General features: G+C 40.1%; 1 protein-coding gene across 1 annotated transcript in view; it reads left to right on the top strand.

Moving 5' to 3' along the window:
- The window catches only part of PRKCH (protein kinase C eta), a 208317-nt gene that overhangs the window by 56183 nt on the left and 129791 nt on the right, over nt 1-22343 (top strand). Inside the window, exon 2 of the mRNA XM_019644458.1 lies at nt 3412-3475. Within this exon, the coding sequence (XP_019500003.1) occupies nt 3412-3475 (64 nt within the window). The remainder of the gene's footprint in view (nt 1-3411; nt 3476-22343) is intronic.

Here is a 22343-nt window from a genome sequence, read left to right as displayed (position 1 = left end):
AAAATACAAAGCTCATAGGATTTTGGGTCTCACTACTATACAGGATGGGGAAAGCAGAACCTTACAGCATATAGAAAAGATGCAAAGGTTTAAGTGGATGGCAAACTCAAGCTGGGTCACCAGGGCTTCTCATAGTGCTCATGTAGTCTGTAGCTGCATCGGTAAAGGGCACTCTCAAGGTCAACGGTGTTGATAATCTTGCTCTTCCCTGTGAGGGTCAGGTTAGACCTTCAATCTGATGTTCATTCTTCCGTGGGGATTTGGAGAAATTAGGACATATTGGGAGGAAACTGATCAGAATGGTAGAGGAGGAGAAACCATGTCCTATATGAAGTTACTTGGGATATCCATGTTGTTCATTTTTTCCTCATTCATTCACCAAACCAGTTCAATCCTCTTATGTGTGATTCAGGGTCCTAAGGGACAGGGCCTAATGACTAAAACATGATGTGGCTCCAGTGATGGTCTCCATAATGGTGTGGAGTTGCCCAATTGTCTTAAAGAGGTCTGGGAAGGTCTCCCTATAAGGGTGAGTTTTGAGTTGAGTCTTGATGGATGGATAAGAGTTTGACAGGTAAAAAACAGAGGAATGGATTTCCCAGCCAGAAAGATTACATGCCCCAAATCACAAGGCAGTAAGCTTCAGACAGGTAATGTGTATTTTGCACAATTTTGACTGATTCCCCAGTATGCTTCCTGACCCATAACATGCTTTAGTGATCCCTTGAATTAAATGAAATAACACATCTCCCCAGAGAGCCCACCCATTATTAAAAGAGGCTGAGATACAGGCTGAGTGTGTTTGGATGGTGGGGACACAGCATGCAGGGCTCTGTGTCATGCTAGGTGTTTGTAAGTGAGGTCCTGTCTCTTCTGTGTAGATCCAGGATTCCTAATCAGACTTACTTGGATTTTGTACCCAAACTTGAACCAGTATTGAAGGTAGTGAGTAGCAGTTACTCAGATGGCCAGATATAGGGTGGGTGTCAGCTCCAGGCCAGTCATCGTGTCTGGAGGAATTCAGTGCTCTGAATGGCAAGGCCTGGGTCACATGTCCACTCAGGAGCTAGTGGTAGAAACCCAGCTGCACCATTTGGACTACATGTGAGGGAGTGGTAGTTCTTAAAACTGAAGTGCTATTTCTCTGTGACAGTAAAGAACACATTTCTACATGAAAACCCAGTGTACCCTTAGACTTGCGTACAAAACTGCAAACAGAAGTTTCATGACATAGTATGTGTGTGTGTGTGTATTTATTTATATATATATATATATATAATTTTTTACTACTTGGCGTGTTCATATTTTTGTTCCATTTTATTCTACTTAAAAATTCCTGTTGTATGCAATCCATTCCATTGTTTTCATGTCCCACTAATGAGTCTCAACCTGCAGTTTGTAAAAACCCTGTCCTGAGGTCAGAGGTCTTAGATGGACTAGGCTTGATGATGGCATTTGAGTCTGGCTTTTCCTCTGCAATGGCAGCATGGGTCGAAAATGTGGAAGCAAACCTGTTCTACCTGTAAGAGCTCCTGATTCTAAGTGGCGGAATCGCCTGCTGCCTGTCAGAGCAACCCTGACCTGATGGGGGTGGAGTGGCCTTCTTTGCAGGCCCTCACAGCGGTGTTGGAAGGAGTTTATGGGCTGGCCGTGGGTGGGAGGATCGCGGAGGTGCCCAGGCAGTCTGTCTGTCTGGAGGCTGGCTGCAGCTCCTTCTGTGCCAGCAGAAGTTTATGTTGTGCAGTTGAATGTGTGTGGTTCTGTCAGGCTTTTATATTGAAGGTGAAGGAGCGGCTTTTAAAAATAACATATTTTTGACTTGAAACAAGTCAAGGCAGAGAGTAAGACAATTAGAGACTGACATCCTGTTTAGTCATCTCTCCAGAGAGCTCTATTTTCAGAACGGCTCTATAAAGGTTCACAAGTGTATTAAGATGGTTACGGGGGTATAGTTAAGTTAGCTGTAGTTGTGATGCAAGCGGCTGATTTGAATACTGGGGTGATTTTACCATGTGAAAACCACATCGATAGCAGATTTTATGCAGAGAAAAGGAGGGTTAATATGAATAGGCTGCTGTACAGATAAAGCTTTCTGAGTCAGTACAAAACAGGCATCTTTTATTTTCAGAATTATATGATCAGGATGTGGTATTAAAAAATATGTGGTGGTGAGCTAGGGTAAGTTCAATGCATTTTTCCCCCCAGTCTTGTCACCTATAGGTACAGTAAATGGTACTGCCAATGCTCTTTGAGATCATCTAATGGAAGCCATGTCAGAAATGCTGAATAATGACATCGTGGACTTGCAGATGGCAACACTGAAGCTTGGGGTGGTTAGAGACCTTGCCCAGAGCCGGCTGTGGCAGTCAGGCTGGAATCTGTGTCCTGCGCTGGCTTGGGGCTCTTTCCGCCATACCCTGTAATTGAGCAGTTTATTTAAATTTAATATTCTACCAAAAATGGTCATCCATATCTATACTCAGCTTCTCTGAACCCCTCTCTCTCTCTTAGATGAAAGGCCAAAGGCAGGAATGGGCCAAACCTGACAAGATTTTATTTAAGGACATTTGTAAATTCATGTATTTGGACCCAAAAGAACTTCACAATCCAAGGCTTACTTAGAGATGTTCACGGATAGTTCAAGGTTAGCACCAGCATGAAGAGAGCTGAGCCTGCCCACTTGGGCTAGTGTGATCAGAGTAGATGTGGAGGGTGCCGCCCCACCCTGGGGCCATGCTGTGTGACGGTCCTTGGGAAGCTGGAGCAGGTGCAGAAGATGGGACCAAATCAGGTCGCCTCATTTGCAGAATGTACATCTTGATATCTCAGCTCATCGATAAGAACTTGAAGGAATGTCGATACTCCTGTGAATACTCGAGAATGCAATTGCCTTCCCTAGAGCTTCCTGAAGAGGAGGTGCAAGTGGCATAGACAGAAACAGCATTCTTTTCTTCATATGTTTTACTTCCTAAAAACTAAAGGTTGATCACGTTACATTTGTTATATTTGTTACCTTATATGTTGCCATTACCTCTCCTCCATATAATTGCCATGTGGTTTAATAAAATGCTGCTCTTATAAATGGTGTGTGTAAGACAGAGACATCTCAAAAACAATGACCAAGTTTATGGTGCTTTTTGATATCATAAAGAGCCAAAAGGAAGGTAATACTATTCAAGAGAAGGGAAACACTGAAAGAACTGTTTCTTTTCAACTTGCTTTTCAACCATTATGGTTTTGTGAGTTTTCACTTGATTCTTGTCCCTCTTCTAGTAGTTTCACGAAAAGTCTTAGACCTGATTTATGGCTGTGACTTGTGCATTTAGGCCTCCCTGTGAAGAATTATTTAAGGCCCATAAAAAGTATTTTGAAATGAGAATGTAACATACATTTTTTCCCCTCTCTTTCTAGGTGGATCTGGAGCCAGAAGGGAAAGTGTTTGTAGTAATAACCCTAACAGGGAGTTTCACTGAAGGTAAGAATGAGTTTGGGGTGGCTTCTGGTATATGTGTAATCTTCGTTTATATGCCGTAGGAATTTCTATCATGGAAATTATAAAAAGAGCATTTGTAAAAGATGCTTTAAAAAAAATTCACTGTTTTAAGTTAGGCTGGCTGGCATTTTGTTGTCTAACAGTCATTGGTTTGGGTTGCCAGATTATATACGAGTATAGTATTTGCTAAATCTGGCAATCGTTTGCTTTGTTTAATATGTTGAGTTTTGATTTTACTCATCATCATCTTAGCTGACTTGGTTCTTGCCTTTTTTGGTTCATGTCTATTCAACTGTACTTCAGATTTTTGTTTTGGGGCCAGCCCTATAGTTTGCCTCTGAAACTGTTAAAAATGTAAGGATTTTGTTCTTTTCTTTGTATTCTTTATGTCATTCTGTTCTTTAAGGGATTCTGTTCCTTCTACCCTGGTAGCACCCCCAGCTCTCACTCTCCAATTTTTAAAAAAATTGTAAAACTTATATACAGTGAAATGAAGATCAGAAGTGTGGAGTTTGAATTTTAACAAATGCTTACAACTGTGTAACCAGCGCCCCAACCAACATATAGAACATTTTCATTACTCTGAAAGTTCCCTTGCATCCTTTCCCAGTCAATCCCTTGTTGCCTAAGACAATAAATATAATGTTTTGTTTTGTTTTTTCACCGTAGATTATTTTTGTCTATTCTGGAAGTTCATATAAATGGAACTACATAGTATGTTCTCTTTTGTGTCTGATTCTTTTCCTCAGCATAATTTCTGTGAGATCTTATATTAGTATCTTATTATTTTTTGTTGCTGCATATTCATTCCCTTATATCAATGTAAAACAAATTGTTTACCCATTCTCCTCTTGATGGACTTTTGGAGTTTTCCATGGTTTTGGTTATTATGAATAATGCTTCTATAAACATCCTTGTGCCTAAATTTTTGTGGACATACACTCTCATTTCTCTTGGATAAATACCTAGTAGTAGAATTGTTTGGTAAAAAAAGTAGTTATATGTTTATTTAACTGTATAAGAAACTCTCAAATGGTTTTCCAAAGTGGTTGTATTCTTACACTCCACCAGTGATGTAGGAGAGTTTCAATACTCCATATCCTCACCAACACTTGGTATGGTCAATCTCTTTAATTTTAGACATTCTAGTGAGCATAAAATCATATTTCATGATTTTAATTTGCAATTTTCTGATGGTGAACACTTTCTCTTGTGCTTGTTGGTCTCTCTCTCTCTTTCTCTTTTTTTTCAAGTGCCAGTTCAAGTCTTTTGCCCTGTTTTCTGATACTGGGTTTGTCTTTTTATTACTGATTTATAGAGTTCTTTATGTTTTCTGGGTATGCATCTTTTGTGAAAAATATGTATTGTGAATGCTTTCTCCCAGTCTGTGGCTTCCTCTTCACTTTCTCAATGGTGACTTAAAAAAAATTTTTTTTTTTACCAAGTCCAATTTATCAGTCTCTTCTTTCACAGTTTATACACTTTGTGTCCTCTCTAAGAAATCTGTCATAAGGTCACAAAGATATTCCATTTTCATTTAGAAGCTTATAGGTTTAGCTTTTATGTTTAGATCTATGTTATGTTTAGGTCTTTGTTCCCCCTTAAATTAATATTTGTGTGTAGAAGGGTTGAGATTTATTTTTGTATACAGTAACCCAGTTGTTCTAGCACCATTTGTTGAAAACATTTTTCCCCCCCATTGGATCACCTTGGAATCTTTGTCAAAACTCAGTTGACTGTAGATGTGGATCTGTTGTGGCTTGCCTATACTGTTCTGTTGATCTATTCATCTATCTTTATGCAAATACCATACTGTCTTCATTCTGTTGCTTTATAATAAGTCTGAAGGTTAAGTAGTGTGAGTCCTCCAACTTTATTCTTTTTGTTTATTTATTTAAGGCTATTTTAGCTATTCATAGTATTTTGAAGTTTGATGTCAATGTTAGAGCCAGCTTACCAATTTCTACACAAGCCTGCTGGATTTTGAATTGAAATTTTATTGAATCTATAGATCAATTTGAGAAGAACAACATCTTAACAATTGTGTGCATCTTCAAATCCATAAGCATGGTATATCTCTCCATACTTGGTCTTTAATGTCTCTTATCAATATCAATATTTGCAATATTATGTAATTTTCAATATAAAGATATTATACATGTTTTAAAAAATGTATTCCTAAGTATTTTAAACTTTTTGATGCTGTTATAAATGGTAGTTTTAAATTTTTATTTTGAAATTTTTGTTTTTACTATTATTTAGAAATGAAGTTGTTTTTTTTTGTATATTGACTTTGTATCCTGTGACCTTAATAAATTCATTTATTAGTTTTGGTAGTTTGGTTTTTTTTTTTAGATACCTTAGGATTATCTCCGTAAACAATCATATTGTCTATTAATAAAGACCTTTTCTTTTTCTTTTCTACTATTTATGGCTTTTATTTCCTTTTCATGCCTTGCTGTTGCTTGGAGGCCTCTAGGACAGACCTCTCTGCCTCATAACCAATCTTAGGAAGAAGGAATTTAGTCTTTCCCCATTAAGCATGATATCAGCTATATTATTTTATAGATGTCCTTTATCACAATTGAGGAAGTGTTTTTTTCTAGTCCTAATTTTCTGATAGTCTTTTTTTTTTTTAAATCAAGAATGACTGTTAAATTTTGGCAAGTGCTTTTTCTTTATCTATTTAGATGATCATAATATGGTTTTGCTCCTTTATTCTTTATTTTCTAACAGGCAGTTGCAATTACTGGCTATAACCTTAAAATTGTAAAGGCTTTTTAGAGTAGGATTTTAAAAACATTTTTTCTTCAGTTCTTGGGCAAATTCCATTGCCTTATTTACTCATAAGGCAGAGCCAATCTGGGGTTTCAGTGGAAAGCCCATGGTGTTTTAAGCCCCTATAACTTTGTGGGACTCTAGCTTTAAACTCTTTCTCCTATAGTGGGAAATAGCTGAAATCTCAACTCATTTCTTTCAGGGTTCTAGCTCTTGCTTTTTCCTGGACTGCTCTGAGTCTCCCTTGTACACACACACTTTAGGAGGATCACAGATTTGAGGAGTTTACAGGTTTGGGAATTCTCTCTGTGGCCCATCCTTTCAAGATTTCTCTGCTTAATTTCCAATTAGCTGGTAGTCCTGAATCTTGTCATTTCACTCTTTGAGCCAATGAAGTAGTAACTTTCTGTTTGAATACTATTCACCGGACCCTGTGCAATCTGGAATAATCTTGATGGCCTATAAATGTGGATCTTTTTAATTCTGGGCAAGATGGTGGAAAATGCTGTGCTTGCCACCTTCCATGACCAAATAAAAATTACAACTAAATTATAGTATAATCAACCCCAAGAACCATCTGAAGACTAGCTGAACAGATCTCCTATAACTAATATAAAGAAGAGGCCACATTGAGACTGGCAGGAGGGGCAGAGATGCAAAACAGGCTGGCCCCACATCCACACGTAGTGGTTGAGCATCGGGAGGGACACCTCGGCAGCAGAGGTCCCTTTTGAGGAGTGAGGGGCCTCAGCCTCACACCAGGTTCCCCAACCCAGGGATCCAGTGCCAGGAAGAGGAATCCCCACAACATCTGGCTGTGGAAAACAGCAAGGATTCCGCCCATCCAGGTGAGATGGAAGGCTCCTGGAAACCTAGATATCCTCTTAAAGGGCCTGCACACAGACTCTCTCACATGCCCTCACTCTGGGCTCTCACAGAGGGGTGGCAATTCTAGAGGTACCAGAGACATACAGAGAAAGACTGAGTTTTGTGGATTCATAATGAGGGCTAGAGTGACAGCCTCTATTATCCCTCTGTGGAGCCCACCTCCAGTGTAGCCTACAGACGGACGCCATCATTCCTGTGTTGTGCCCTCTCCTACACAGCCAAATTTGAAACTGCACTGGCCTGGTGAACTCGGCTCGCCCCACTGGTGATGACTCCCTGGGACCTGACCCTGCCCAACTCCCACAACATCTCCTGAGGCACTTTTGACATCTGGGCAACCGGCCCTGCCCTGCACATTGCATGAGTCTTTTTCAGCAGCAAACAACCCACAGTGGCTTGTGTGGCCACCTGAGGCACTTTCGGTGGTGGGCAACCAGTCCCAACTCTCTCTGCAGCCTTTCTTAGACAATTCTCAGGGATCTGCGGGTCCAAGGCAAGTAGCAGCTGGCCTCAGTGTTCTCCAGGTATTTTGAGTGACCACAGGCCCAGCACTGGCACCAGAACTGAATTTGTATTAACCTCATGAACACACCACCCACCCCACCCTGGTGATTCCCTGGGCCCCTGAGCCCAGCTCTTGTGACATCACTGGAGGCACATTCTAAGCCTGGGCAACGAGCCCCACCCCAGGCATTGCAGGAGGCTCTTTTAGTGGATGCGGGTTATGGATAGCCAGCAGGTAGTGTCAGGCCTCAGGGTGCCCTGGGCTTTTTGCTAAGCTGCCCAGGGCCTGATATTGGTGGCAGCTGGCCTTGGTTCTCACCCTGGCCACCCCCATGTGCCTCCACGTCCAGCACAGGCAGCTACCAGCCTCGGATAGCTTTGTAGTTCCTACTAGGTAGCCCTGGGGTGGTCACAGGCAGCAGCTGACCTTGGCCTGCATGGCAGCCCTTCACAAGAGGCCCTAGAAACAGCATATCCAAAGGTTGGCTTCAGACTATAGCAGAGTACCACCCAGTTAGCCCCATAAGCTGCACACCTGAAGGGTGGTCTCAGTAGGCACAGGAGCCCACTGGGGCAAATCCTCCTCTAGGGGTTAGCCCCCACAGAACAACTCAAATGCAGTGGGTGTGGCCAATCCTCACAGTCAGTCAGCCTAGGAGTCAATTCCACCCACTGACATGCCAAAAGCGATCAAGGCTCAACTACAACAGGAGGGCACACACAAGCAATACAAGGGACACGCCTCATGCACACAGCACAGGTGATCAGGGAGATTGTGCTACTGGGACATACAGGACACCTAACCCAGTGAAGACTGAGAGACATAGGCGATCTACCTAATACATAGGAATGAACACAGAGAGGCAGCCAAAATGAGGAAACTAAGAAACATGTCTCAAATAAGAGAACAGGAGAAAACTCCTGAAAAAGAACTAAATGAAATGGAAGCAAGCAACCTACCAGAGACAGAGTTCAAAACACTGATTGTAAAGATGCTCAAGGAACTTAGTGAGAACTTCAACAAAGAGACAGTAAGCATAAAGAAGTACATAGACTTCATTAAAAAAAAAGTCAGAAATGAATACAGTAACTGAAATGAAGAATATACTAGAAGGAATCAACAGCAGATTAGATGAAGCAGAGGATCGAATCAGTGACTTGGAAGATAAGATAGCAGAAAACACCCAATTGGAACAACAAAAAGAAGAAAGAATAAGAAAAAAGAAGATAGTTTAAGGGACCTCTGGGACAACATCAAGCATAACAATGTTCACATCCAAGAAGTACCAGAAGGAGAAGAGAGGGAACAAGGGATCAAAAACCTATTTGAAGAAATGACTAAAAACTTCCCTAACCTGGTGAAAGAAATAGATATATAAGTCCAGAGAGTCCCAAACAAGGTGAACCAAAACAGGCCCACACAGAGACACATAATTAAAATGGCAAAGGTTAAAGACAAAGCACCAAGAGAAAGACAACTAGTTACTTACAAAGGAGCTCCCATAAGACTATCAGCTGATTTCTCAACTGAAATTTTGCAGGCCAGAAGGGAGTGGTATGAAATGTTCAAAGTGATAAAAAGCAAGGCCCTATAACCAAGATTACTCTACCCAGCAAAGCTATCATTTAAAATGGAAGGAGAGATAAAGATAACAAAAAGCTAAAGGAGTTCATCACCACCAAACCAGTATTACAAGAAATGTTCAAGGGACTTCTTTAAGAAGAAGAAAAATATGAACAATAAAATGGCCATAACTATATACTTATCAGTAATCACTTTAAATGTAAATGGATTGAATGCTCTAATCAAAAGACATAAAATAGCTGAATGGATAAGTAAAGAAGATCCGTACATATGCTGTCTACAAGAGACCCAGTTCAGATTGAAAGACACATGTAGACTGAAAGTAAAGGGATGGAAAGAGATATTTCATGCAGGTGGAAACAAACAAACAAAAAGAGCTGGGGTGGCACTACTTAAACCAAACAAAATACAATTTAAAACAAAGATTATAATAGGAGACAAAGAAGGACATTGCATAATAATAAAGGGATCAATCCAACAAGAGGATATAACCCTGGTAAACATCTATGCACCCAACATAGGAGCACCTAAATATATAAAGCAAATATAGAATGACATAAAAGAAGAGATCAACAGTAACACAGTCATAGTATGGGACTTTGACACCACATTGACACCAAAGGATAGATCTGTGATATTCCAGACAGAAAATCAACAAGCAAACATGACACATGAGACCAGATAGATTTAATATTTTTAGAGCCTTCCACCCAAAAGCAGCAGAATATACATTCTTTTCAAGTGTACATGGCATATTTTCTAAGATCGACCACATGTTAGGCCACAAAACAAGTCTCAGTAAATTCAAGAAGATTGAAATCCTATCAAGCATCTTCAACCACAATGGTATGATACTAGAAATCAATTACAGAAAAAAAGAAAAGAAAACAGAAAAGAAAAAGAACCCCCTGAAAAACATACAGACACATGGAGGCTAAATAACATGCTACTAAACAATGAATAAGTTAACAGTGAGATCAAGGAAGAAATAAAAAAATGTCCTGAGACAAATGAAAATGAAAACACAACAACCCCAAATCTATGAGATACAAGAAAAGCAGCCCTAAGAGGAAAATTCATAGCAATACAGGCCTACCTCAAGAAACAAGAAAAACCTCAAACAACCTTACTTTATACTTAAAATAACTAGAACAAGAACAGCAAACAAAGCTCAAAGTGATTAGAAGGAAGGAAATAATAAAGATCAGAATGGGAATAAATAAAATAGAATCTAAAAAAACCCCAAAAAACATTTAAAAAACCAGTACAAAAGATCAATGACCAAGAGCTGATTCTTTGCAAAGATAAACAAAATTTATAAGACTTTAACCAGACTCATAAAGAAAAAAAAAAAAGGACCCAAATAAATAAAATCAGAAATGAAAGAGAAGTGACAATGGACACCGCAGAAATACAAAAATTTATAAGAAAATACTATGAGCAATTTTACACCAACAAATTGGACAATCTGGAAGAAATGAATAAATTCCTAGAAACATAATCTTTCAAGACTGAATCAAGAAGAAACAGAAACTCAGAACTGACCAATTACTAGTAATCAAATTAGTAATTTAAAAAAGCTCCAAATAAACAAAAGTCCTGGGCCAGTTGGTTTCACAGGTGAATTTTACCAAACATCCAAAGAAGAATTAACACCTGTTCTTCTCAAACTATTCCAAAAAATTCAAGTGGAGGAAAGGCTCCCAATCTCATTCTATGAGGCCACCATTACCCTGATTCCACAATCAAACAAAGACATAACAAGAAAAAGAGAATTATAGGATGATATCCCTGATGAATATATATGCAAAAATCCTCAACAAAATATTAGCAAACCAAATTCAGCAATACATTAAAAATCATATGGCATAATCAAGTGGGATTTATTCCTGGGATTCAAGGTTTATACAAATCAATTAATGTGATATACCACATAAACAAAATAAAAAGATAAAAACCATATGATCATATCAATAGATGCAGGAAAAGTGTTTGACACAATCCAGCATCCATTTATGATAAAACTTTCAGCAAAGTGGGAATACAGGGAACATACCTCAACATAATAAAGGCCATATATAACAAACCCACAGCTAACATCATACTCAATAGGAAAAAGCTAAAAACATTTTGCTTAAGATCTGGAACAAGACAAGGATGTCCACTTTTACCACTTTTATTCAACATAGTATTGGAAGTTGCTGCCACAACAATCAGACAAGAATAATAAATAAAAGGCATCTAAATTGGAAAGGAAGAAGTAAAACTGTCATTATTTGCATACTATATTTATAGAACCCTAAAGATTCCACTAAAAAGCTGTTAGAACTGATAAATGAATTTAGTAAATCAGTGGGATACAAAATTAATATTCAGAAATTGGTTGCATTTTCATATATAAGTAATGAACTCTCAGAAAGAGAAATTTAAGAAAACCCATTTACAATTGCATCAAAAAAATACCAAAGAATAAATTTAACCAAGAAAGTAAAAGACCTGTACTCTAAAAATTATAAGATATTGAAGAAAGAAATCGGATAAGATACAAATAAATGGAAGTATATACGGTACTCATGGATAAAATGAATTAACATAGTTACCATGTCCATACTACTCAAAGCAATCTATAGGTTCAGTGCAATCCCTATCAAAATATGAATGGCATTTTTCACAGAACTAGAACAAATAATCCTAACACTTACGAGTATATGGAACCATAAAAGCCCCTGAATAGCCAACACAATCTTGAGAAAGAAGAACAAAGTTGGAGGTATCATGCTACCTAATATCAAACTATATAAGACTTTAGTAATCAAAACGGCATCATACTGGCATAAAAGCAGGCACACAGAGGAATGGAATAGACTAGAGAGCCTAGAAATAAACCCACGCTTCTATGGTCATTTAATCTATGACAAAGGAGGCAAAAGTATACAATTTTTTTTTAAGATTTTTATTGGGGAATTGGGGGGATGGGAACAGTGCTGGGGAATTGGGGGAAGGGGAACAGACAAGTTGCTGTCCTTTTGTTCTTCAGTCTAGTTGTGGAGGACGTTGCTTCACTGGCCCAAGTTGGCACCATCATTGCGCTCTTCCCGGGCGAGGCAGATCAGTCGCCGGCTTCTGGACGGCCGCTCACTGCGGCTGCTGGCCACTCACACTGGCTGCTGGCTACACACGGTAGCCCATGGCAACCCACTGCCACAGGGGCTGCAGCCTACGCTGTCGACGGCGACTCACGGCAGCCCAGCTCCAGGTTGAGCTGTTGTTCAGCATCTTAGCTGTAGAGGGCAGTGTCACTGGCCCTCATATATGGGATCCGAACCGGGGCCCTCTGGCATCCCAAGCCAGTTCTTAACCATCGCGCCACTCGGCCGAAGTATACAATTTTTTTTAGGGGTAAAGACAGTCTATTCAATAAATGGTCTGGGAAAACTAGATAGATACATGTAAAAAATGAAAGTGGACCACCTCCTCACACTATATACAAGAATAAACTCAAATGGATTAAAGACTTAACAGAAGACCTGAAACCATAAACTCCTAGAAGAAAACATAGGCAGTAAACTCTGACATTGCTTTCAGTAATATTTTTTCTGATATATCTCAAACAAGGGAAACAGAAAAAATAAATGAATGGGATTACATCAAACTATAAAGTTTTTGCACAGTGAAGGAAACCAACAACAAAACGGAAAGACATCCTACTGAATGGGAGAAGATGTTTGCCAATGATACATCTGATAAGGGTTTAATATCCAAAATTTATAAAGAACTCATGCAACTCAATCCAAAAAAAGTCAACAGTCCAGTTAAAAAATGGGCAGAGGACCTGAATAGAAATTTCTTCAAAGAAAACATACAGATGGCCAAAAAACATATGAAAAGGTGCTCAACACCACTAATCACCAGAGAAATGCAAATTAAAACCATAATGAAATATCACCTCACACCTGTCAGAATGGCTATCATCAATAAATCAAAAAACAAGTGTTGGTGAGGAACATGGAGAAAATGGAACCCTTGCGCAATGTTGGTGGCATTGCAAATTGGTGCCGTCACTATGGGAAAAAAGTTTGGAGATTCCTCAAAAAATTAAAAATAAAATTACTTTATAACCCAGCAATTCCACTTCTAGATATTTATTCATAGAAATCCAAAACACTAATTCTAAAAGATGTATGCACCCCTATGTTCCCAGCAGCACTATTTACAATAGCCAAGGTATGGAAGCAACCTAAATGCCCATCAGTAGAAGATTGGCTAGACGGCCAGCCGAGTGGCTTGTTGGTTAAGAGTTGGCTTGGGACGCCAGCTCTGACAGCAGGGCTGCCGGTTTGGACACCACGTATGAGGGCCAGTGACACTGCCCTCTACAGCTAAGATAGTGAACAACAGCTCGACCTGGAGCTGGGCTGCCGTGAGTTGCTGGCGACGGCGTAGGCTGCAGTGGGGCTGCAGTGGGCTGCCGTAAGCTACCATGAATGGCTGGCAGCCAGCATGAGTGACTGGCAGCTGGTGTGAGCTGGCATGAGCTGCTGTGAGCGGCCGTCCAGAAGCCGGCGACTGATCTGCCTCAGCCAGGAAGAACGCAATGATAATACCAACATGGGCCAGTGAAGCGACGTCTTCCACAACTAGACTAAAGAACAAAAGGACAGCAACTTGTCTGTTCCCCTTCCCTGACTCCCTGATACCCCAATGCTGTTCCCTCCCCCAATTCCCCAATAAAATCTTAAAAAACAAACAAACAAACAAAAATATTGCGCCTGAAACCCAAGGATGCTATAGCATGAACTCATAGAGGTGTCCTGGGATATTTAAAAAAAAAAAAAAAGATTGGATAAAGATGTGGTCCATATATACAATAGAATATTACTCAGCCATAAAAAAATATATGAAATCTTACCATTTGTAACAACATGGATGGACCTAGAGGGTATTATGCTAAGTGAAATTAGTCAGAGAGACAGATACCATATGATCTCACATGTGGAATCTGAAGAACAAAATAAACAACAACAATAACAGTAACAAAACCCCAAAGAGAAACAGACACATAGATACAGAGAACAAACTGATGGTTACCATTTGGGAATGGGGGGTTAGAGGGCTGGGTGAAAAAGGTGAAGAGATAAAAAAGTACAAATTGGCAGTTACAAAATAGACACGAGGATGTAAAGTAAAGCGTAGCAAATACAGTCAATAATATTGTAATAACCATGTATAGTGCCAGGTGGGTACTAGACTTATTGGGGGATCATTTCATAAGTTATATAAATGTCTGACCTGTATACCTGAACTAATATAAAATACCATGGAATGGGAAGTATAATTAAAAAGTGGATCTTTTTACAAAAACTAAACTCATTGGGGTAACACTGGTTAATAACATAAATTTCAGGTGCACTACATTAATAGTCTCCTTTAGCCACCTTGTACTTGACCCCTTTTATCTTCTTTGTTCCCCTCACTCCCACTTTCCCCTCTAGTAACAACCATTCTACTGCCTGTATCTATGAGTTTGTTTTTGTTTGTTTTTTGTTGCTTTTTACCCCACATATGAGTAAAATCATTCAGTTCTTATCCTTTTCTGTCTGATGTGTTGCGCTTAGCATAATACTGTCAATATCCATATCTTGCCCAATGCAAATTCCCTTCTTTCAAGTGTTAAATTCTCTCCAATTTCTGCCTTTTTTTGGAGTTGCTCTCCAGTGTTTTCAATGAAATGTTTTAACATATAATTTCTAGAGATTTTAATTGTTTTGTTGTTATTGTTGTTGAAGAGTTAGTGCATTATACGCTACTCCACCATTACTAAAATCTTTGTGAAGGTTTTTAAACATGTGACTTAATGGCTTGTCTGTTTGGTGTTAACATTTTGCAACTGGTGGCTCCTTTGAGAAATGGTTTTCTCTCTTCTCAGCCAACAGTTCTTATTCATGTAGGTGAACTGTTTTAATGTTTTTCAATCTGTTGTCTTAATTGTTGCATCTTATCTTTTTTGCTCTGATATTGAAATTAGCAGAAATCTGGGATACTTGAACATGAAAACTGTCCAGATGCAGTTTGGGGGTCCTCTGTCTGTCTGTTCACAGGTCTTTTTGTTTTGCTTGGTATCTTGTACTTAACCAGATTTGTGAGAAAAATGAGTCTGCTCATACCTGAGTTTAATAAAATGTAATGTAGCATTACAGGGCACTGTTACTAGAACATTCTCTCAGCACTGGAGCATTCTGTATACAAGCATGGTATAGACAAACCCAGCAGTGAGAAATGAGACAAGAGTGAGGAGTGGGTGAGGTTCTGAGTGTGCTAAAGTATCTTTCTGCATTAAGTTGCAAGGGATCTACAGAGTAAGGCCATGCCCTTTAGACCAGATCTGGTTGTGCCACAGTCATTACATAACTTGTATTTTAGAGTTACCCCAGTTTTCCAGAACTATGTTTTATTTAGTTTCTCTCTTCCTTAGTTGTACACTAGAAACATCAGAACACTGGCACTGGGATACTCCTGGATATTCTCATTGTATCAGTATTAGTCTTAGTGATAAGAGACAAAAGAATGTCAAATCTTATTAGGGGGTGAGTTCTTACCAGCTCACTGAAATGGTGTTTCTTTCGGAGGTGACTGGATAAAATTGCAAGGCAGGCCAAGTTCATCTTTGGTAATTTAAGCCAGTCCTTCCTGCTCTCTGCCTTCAATTGCCTCTTACTCTAGTAGGATACGCAGTGATCTCCTGTCTCCAGGAATGGTTGCTAATAAGAAAGATAGTGAATTCATGGACTAATTCCCACTAAAGTGATAGTGATTGATATCTTAGTAGTCTACCCTTCTTAGGTGTGTCTGCAGATTTTAAAAGATGCTGAAAGAGCTGTATTACCTATAAGTTTTTAGTGTTGAAATTTCAGGAGCTATGACATCTCTGTGTGGAATATATTTTAGAACCTCAGCTCTGTTCTCTGTATCTGTGGGAGCGTTGTCTTGTCAGTGCGGCTCCTAGGCTGGGCTCAGCTTGAGCTTGCACGTTGCTGCTACCTGAGAATGCAGCTCCCTTGTCAGATACAAAGGGTGTGACGGCTTCCTCTCTCTGTGTGTTATAGGAATAGGGAATGCAGCCTCCGCCACCCCCTCCCCAACGTGCCTTCTGCAGCCGTGGCAGCAGCCTGGGCCTGGCACTGCAGGATGTCCCTGGCTTGGCTTCACCCTGTCAGCCATTCTAGATTATTCCTGGCCATAAAGTGACAGGGTGGCTGATAGAATATTTAGAACTCTAATTCTTGTTTTGGATGCTGAAGGGCTTTATATAAAGAAGCAGTATTTGGGCCGGCCAAGTAGCTCAGTTAGTTGAGGGCACGAGCTCTGAGCAACAGGGTCACCAGTTTGGTTCCCACATGGGCCAGTGACCCTATGCCCCAGCTGAGCGGCTGTGAGCTGCCAATGGACAGCCAGATGGTGACTGGACTTGGAGCTGAGCTAGCTTTGCCCTCCACAACTAAGACTGAAGGACAACAACTTGGCTGTTCCCCTCCCCCAATTCCCCAACACACTGTTCCCCTTCCCCAATTCCCCAATAAAATCTTTTAAAAAAAGAAGAAGCAGCAGCAGTATGGGGTCAGGCTTGCTTCGTGTGTTTCAGGATACAGTAGGGGTGCCTGAGATCCTGGAGGGATTGTCAAAGCTCACGAAATGTTGGTTGAGCCTCAGGGTGCATCTAATCTATCTTGCAGGACTGTTGCCAAGGTCAGATGATGTAATGCATAGGAAAGTGCTTTGAAAACTGTGGAGGGCAGTGTGAAGGCATGCTAGTGGGATTCTCATCTCCATGTACCTATTGCCGTGGCGGCAAGACTCCTGTCATTCTCCTGACCCCTGCCTGGGACGCCATGTATGCTCAGCAGGCTTGTTTCATTTTATTTTGGCACTGGCTTTATTTTATACTAGATGCCGGAAGCATTCAGTGGACAATTACTAGTATAATGCTTGCTTATCTCCATGCCTGTTTTCCTTTCATGGCCTCCTGTAGGAGTTCTGCCCTTAGATCAAATTCTAAAACCTCAAAGCTCTCCTTTAAAAAGAAATTGCTTAAATGGGCTGTGGGCTGTGATGTACAGGACTGGTATTAGGAGTTACTGACGACTGCTTATTTCATCCTGTCTCATTTTCTTACCGTTCATTAATTATGCTGACATAGAAGCTAAGAAGGCAGAAATATTTCATTAAATGTAAGACATGACAGAGAAATGACATAAGAAATGCCTGCTGGGTGCAGACCTTTGAGTCATCATAGATGTTGCAGAGATAATGGAGCTCATCGGGGGAGCAGTGTGCAAGGCAGGGGCCCAGGTCCCACTGCAGGAATAAACCCAAGGCATGGCATTGGCCCACGGGGATATGTAATCAGACCAGCCAGAAGATTTTAGAGGAAGTTTCACAGGGGAGGGTGCAGTTTAAAGCAAGCCTGAATGATAAATAGAAATGTGCCAGGAGGGGAAGACAGTTTGTACAAAGGCCCAGAGGTAAGAGAGCAGTGACAGTTTCCAGAAACTGAATTTAGTGGGGAGGTGCCGAAGGTGGGGAAATGCAGTGGGAGATGGAGCCAGAGACGTGGGAGGGTCTTATGTGAAGGTTTGCCCGGTGGGCCTGTTTGTCTGCTATACCCGTGTAACTATTAATCATGCTACATTTCTCTCTCAGAAGGGTCCCAGCTTAGATGGTAAATTGCATGAGCGCACTACTTTAAGGGTAGTAGAGGTGATGGGGTGCCAGTGAAGGGTTTTAAGCAGAAAAACAAGATCTGATTTGGTAGCAGTGGGTTCAAGGGGCTGGGGGTGGGGGGTGTTAGAGCAAAAGAGGGCACAGGGGTGTGGGGAGCCATTAAGAGACTGTAAAAGTTGTCTAAGGGAGAGATTAGTAGAGCCTGAGTTAAGTTAGAATCTGAGGGGTTGGATGGAGAGGAGGGGACAGCTATGAGAGATACGTAGGTAGTGAAACCAACAGGAATTACCAATTCATTGGGTGTTAGGGAGGGAGAAGATGAGTCTCAGATGATTCTGTGGAGCCATTTGCCAAGGTAGGAACATAGGGATGGAAGATGATGAATTCAGCTTTGAACAAGTGGAGTTTGAGGTGCTTGTGGAAATCCAAGTGGACATGTCTAGGAGGAATTGGCAGTAAGAGCCTGGAGTTTGGCAGGGATCTGGGCCCGAGATAGCACTCTAGGTGCCAGTGGGAAACAGGCATGTGGATGAAGGTGCCCAGTGAGGATTCAGAGAGAAAACCAGGACTGACCAACAGCAGAACTGTGTAAAACACCAGCATTTAAGGACTCTGGCTCATAGATTATAAATTGTCAAACTCACGCAAACTATGTTGAAGGTTTACTTAATGAGCACCCGTTTTGTTAATATATTCGCTACTCAATAACATTTGAGTGCTTACTGTATGCCAGGGACTGTTTCACCAGATCATATAACATCTGCCAAATAGGCATCAAAATGTTTTATAATGAAGTTTGAAGAACAGAACATAAAAGGCTTTGAAAAGTGATGTTTGAATTAGTGTTAACCATAGTAGCTTCACAGTTGGATGGTACAGTGTGCTGTGTGCCGGTTTATGCTTAATACTTGTGTTAGAAGAACAGACGAACCTGCTCAAAAACCTACAGGGAGGGCTCTTGATTGAATTAAGAAAGAACAAGAAAAACTGTTTGTGGAAGTCTCTCTCAGAGCTGAAGGCATAACGTTATCAACTGGATCAGAAACCCAATACCTCTGTTCATCTTGAGAAAGGTGTTATCACTCTTGATTGGGTGCAGATTTCCCCTAAGCACTGCTGCTGCAGTAGACACCGTTGAAGTGATTTATTATTTTGAAAAAGTGTCACATGTCACTGTGTATTTCATTCTGGCTAAGCCTTTCTGGAGCTAGCAACTGGAGCTGTAACCTAATCAGGCTGAGATTTACTATGGCGATGAAACAGAGCTGAATTTTAATGCAACCTCTAGATGCTGCCAGCATGTCAGAAGCTGGCCCCGCTTATGATTGTCACTCTGTTGGACTAGTTTTTCCCAGGAAGAGCAGAGTGGCAAAAAAAAAAAAAAAAAAAGGTTGAAATAAGTGAAACTGATGGAAATGCATCAAACTAAATTTATAACTGCTATAAATAGGAAGAGAAACACCAGAAAGAAAATAAATTTAAGTTGTGATGTTCTCTTATGTGAGAACAAATTTAAAAATATTTTGTTATGTTGTTATGCTATTAAGAAATAGCATGTAAGATTTTAACGTGAAGAGAAGGTCGTTTGCATACATGAAGTTTGCCTGGATTTAGGCAGGGTACCTGGTTAGGCTACAAAGAGAAAGCCAGACATCATGTGCCTCCTAATGAAAGCACGCCACAGCATCTGTGAGATAGTCTTGCCAAAAGATTGAACCCAAATTTGGTCAGGCTTCTAGATCTAACCACCAGTTTAGAGGAAATACAGAGGACAGAGGAACATTTGAAATGACACCATGGGATGTAATCGGCAAAATCCAGACTGGGGGACAATTTTACGTGACAAGAGACTTGGTTTCTTTGACCAAGAATTGGAAGAAAAAAGTGTAGAGAAGGAGGGAAAACCAAAATAATAAAAGAGAGACATCCTAGCCGGTTTCAATATGTGAACCATGTTTCATCCCAACTCAAACACAAATTGTAAAACAAGCAATTACTCCCAGGGGACACATTGAGGAAATGGAAACAGGGACTGGATACATATGCTGTGAAGGAACTACTAATGTTATGTAAGTGTGATTGTGGTGCTGTCGTTGTTTAAAACAAAAACAACATCTATTAAAGGTTCATTTTGAAATATATATACTGATGAAATTATATGATATTTGAGATTTACTTTGGAATAGTCCAGAGATGAGAGGAGGGATGGGGTACAGATTAAACCAGATTAGCTGTGAGTTGACTGTTGAATCTGGGTGATGGATACATGTGGGTTTATTGTATTATTCTGTTTACGTTTGCATGTGTTGGAAATGGTCTTCACTAAGAAGTTAAAATTAAAATTAGATCATACATTTACAAAATATGTATTTCCTAGACAAACCCCCCCCCCCAGAATCTGGGTTGCCTCTGTGACACCAAAATGATGCTTTAACTTTGAACGCATGTTACTTAGCCTCATTTATAATTTAAAGGTGGTGTTTTTTTGTCTGTGTATATTTTATCCTTAATGCCCAATTTTTAAGTATTATGAAGAGGCAAGTTAAAGATTTTAAATGACTAAAGTACGTCAGAAAGATCTTTAAGCAGTTCTAAGTAAATTCTTGGCTGTGAGTCTAAAACTGCAGGTAGGAAGAGATGAGTAAGATAATTCGCTTCGTTCCATCAAAAAGTTCACACTTACAATGAGTGACAAGTAATCATCTCCTACTAACAATTACATAACATTTTGCACTTGCAAAGTTTAACTTTAAGATAGTCTTCTGAAAGAATAAAGTATATCAAAATAATTCATGGTAGAATTATCTTTATGAAGACATTATAATAAGGCAGAAATTCCGTGTGCACATGTTTTTTTCCCTAGAGTTCCCAAGGCAAACTCGAATGTATTCCATAGCAGTTTTTTGGGGGGTTGGGGGAAGTCACTTCTTAAAACACAAACAACACATTGTGACAAAGCATCTATCAATTGTGGATTTGAAGCTTGTCTAGAAAACTTTGCTAAACGTTTGGATCAACCCCCACCCCCACCCTTCTTCCAGAAACTTGTTACATTAATTGGAGCACATACATGTTTCCCCAGAGGAGAATATGGAAAGCACTTGAATTTTGGTATTGGCTTATTCTTTCTACCAAAGCAGTGCTTTATGGCATAGAGTAAGAGTCTCATCAATTTTTGTTTGTTTTTGGTACCATTACCTCATTTTTAGCTCACATTTCCTGTGTCACGCCACTGGTTTACAGATAATTATGTTCTCTGCTAAATCATTGTGCATACGCACCAAGGCAGATGAAATATGTGTTATTGCTTGAACGTTGAAACCCACAGTTTCTCACAATATCTGACACTCACAGTGCGTGTCATTTTGAAAGGGGAAAAAAACCAGTCTCTGATGGCAGTTGATTTTCAGTATTCCTTTTCTCATGTTTCAAGCCTGGTGACAGCTTGTTAAATTTTTTTTTTTTAATTTGGCTTTTTTTTTTCTTTTTTCTTTTTAACCTTGTTTTTGTGTATTCAGCCCGGGGAACGAGTGATCCCTTCAGGTTTCCTGTTGGTCCAAGCAGTTCTGTGGCTAGTGTTGGAAAGGATTGCCAGGTTGAAGACAGGGCAGGAGAGAAAGTCATTAAGGGAATGGGAAAAGGAGGGGAACTGGAAAAAGAAAAGATGATATTTTTAAAGGATTGAAGCTAGTTGTCCCGTTGTCATAGTTGGCGTGCTCCTCTTCTCAGTAACAGCCAGCACATTTATTGAATGCCTTCTGAGGACCCGAGACTGTGCTTGGCCTGTAATTTAGCAAATGGCAATAGCAGTCCTTGTTTTACACTCTTTCTGGTAGCAGGATGTCGTCTTGCACTGGTAATGGATTACCTCTATATATTCATGGCATCACATATATGAATGCATTTGCTCTCCACAACAAACTTCTGAGGCTGATGTGATGCTCGGTATGTAAATGGTGAATGCAGCTCAGACACTGATTTGCTGTGGCCTCCTGGGTAGTAGGTGCCAGAGCCTAGACACAAGCTCAGATTGGGATGCTGAGGTGCAAGATATTTCTAGGCCATCCAGCTATTTGGGGAAGCATTTCTGTGTTGTCTTTTCATTCTACTTTGAAAGAAAACTGCCTTCTAGGTGGTATAGTGCCCCCCTTCTAGGAGTTTTATTGTCGTTTGTATATGCCTTTTTGCAAGGCTTCCCTTGGTTCCTTCCTTCTTAAACCTAAAGATTAACATTCACATGGGAAAGGTGCCACCTTCTCAGGTATCAGGCATGGATAAGAGAGCTCTGGGAAGAGTTAGCTTGAGATTTGCTCAAGCTTTACAGCACTCATCAGTAGGTTTTCTTATTGCAGACCTTCAGCTAGAGCTTGGGAGGAA

Source organism: Hipposideros armiger, unplaced genomic scaffold (genome assembly GCF_001890085.2).
Source record: "Hipposideros armiger isolate ML-2016 unplaced genomic scaffold, ASM189008v1 scaffold_5, whole genome shotgun sequence".
In the NCBI taxonomy this organism is placed as follows: Eukaryota; Metazoa; Chordata; class Mammalia; order Chiroptera; family Hipposideridae; genus Hipposideros; species Hipposideros armiger.
The sequence above is the reverse complement of the archived record's forward strand: the minus strand, read 5'-3'. Positions and strand labels throughout refer to the sequence as shown.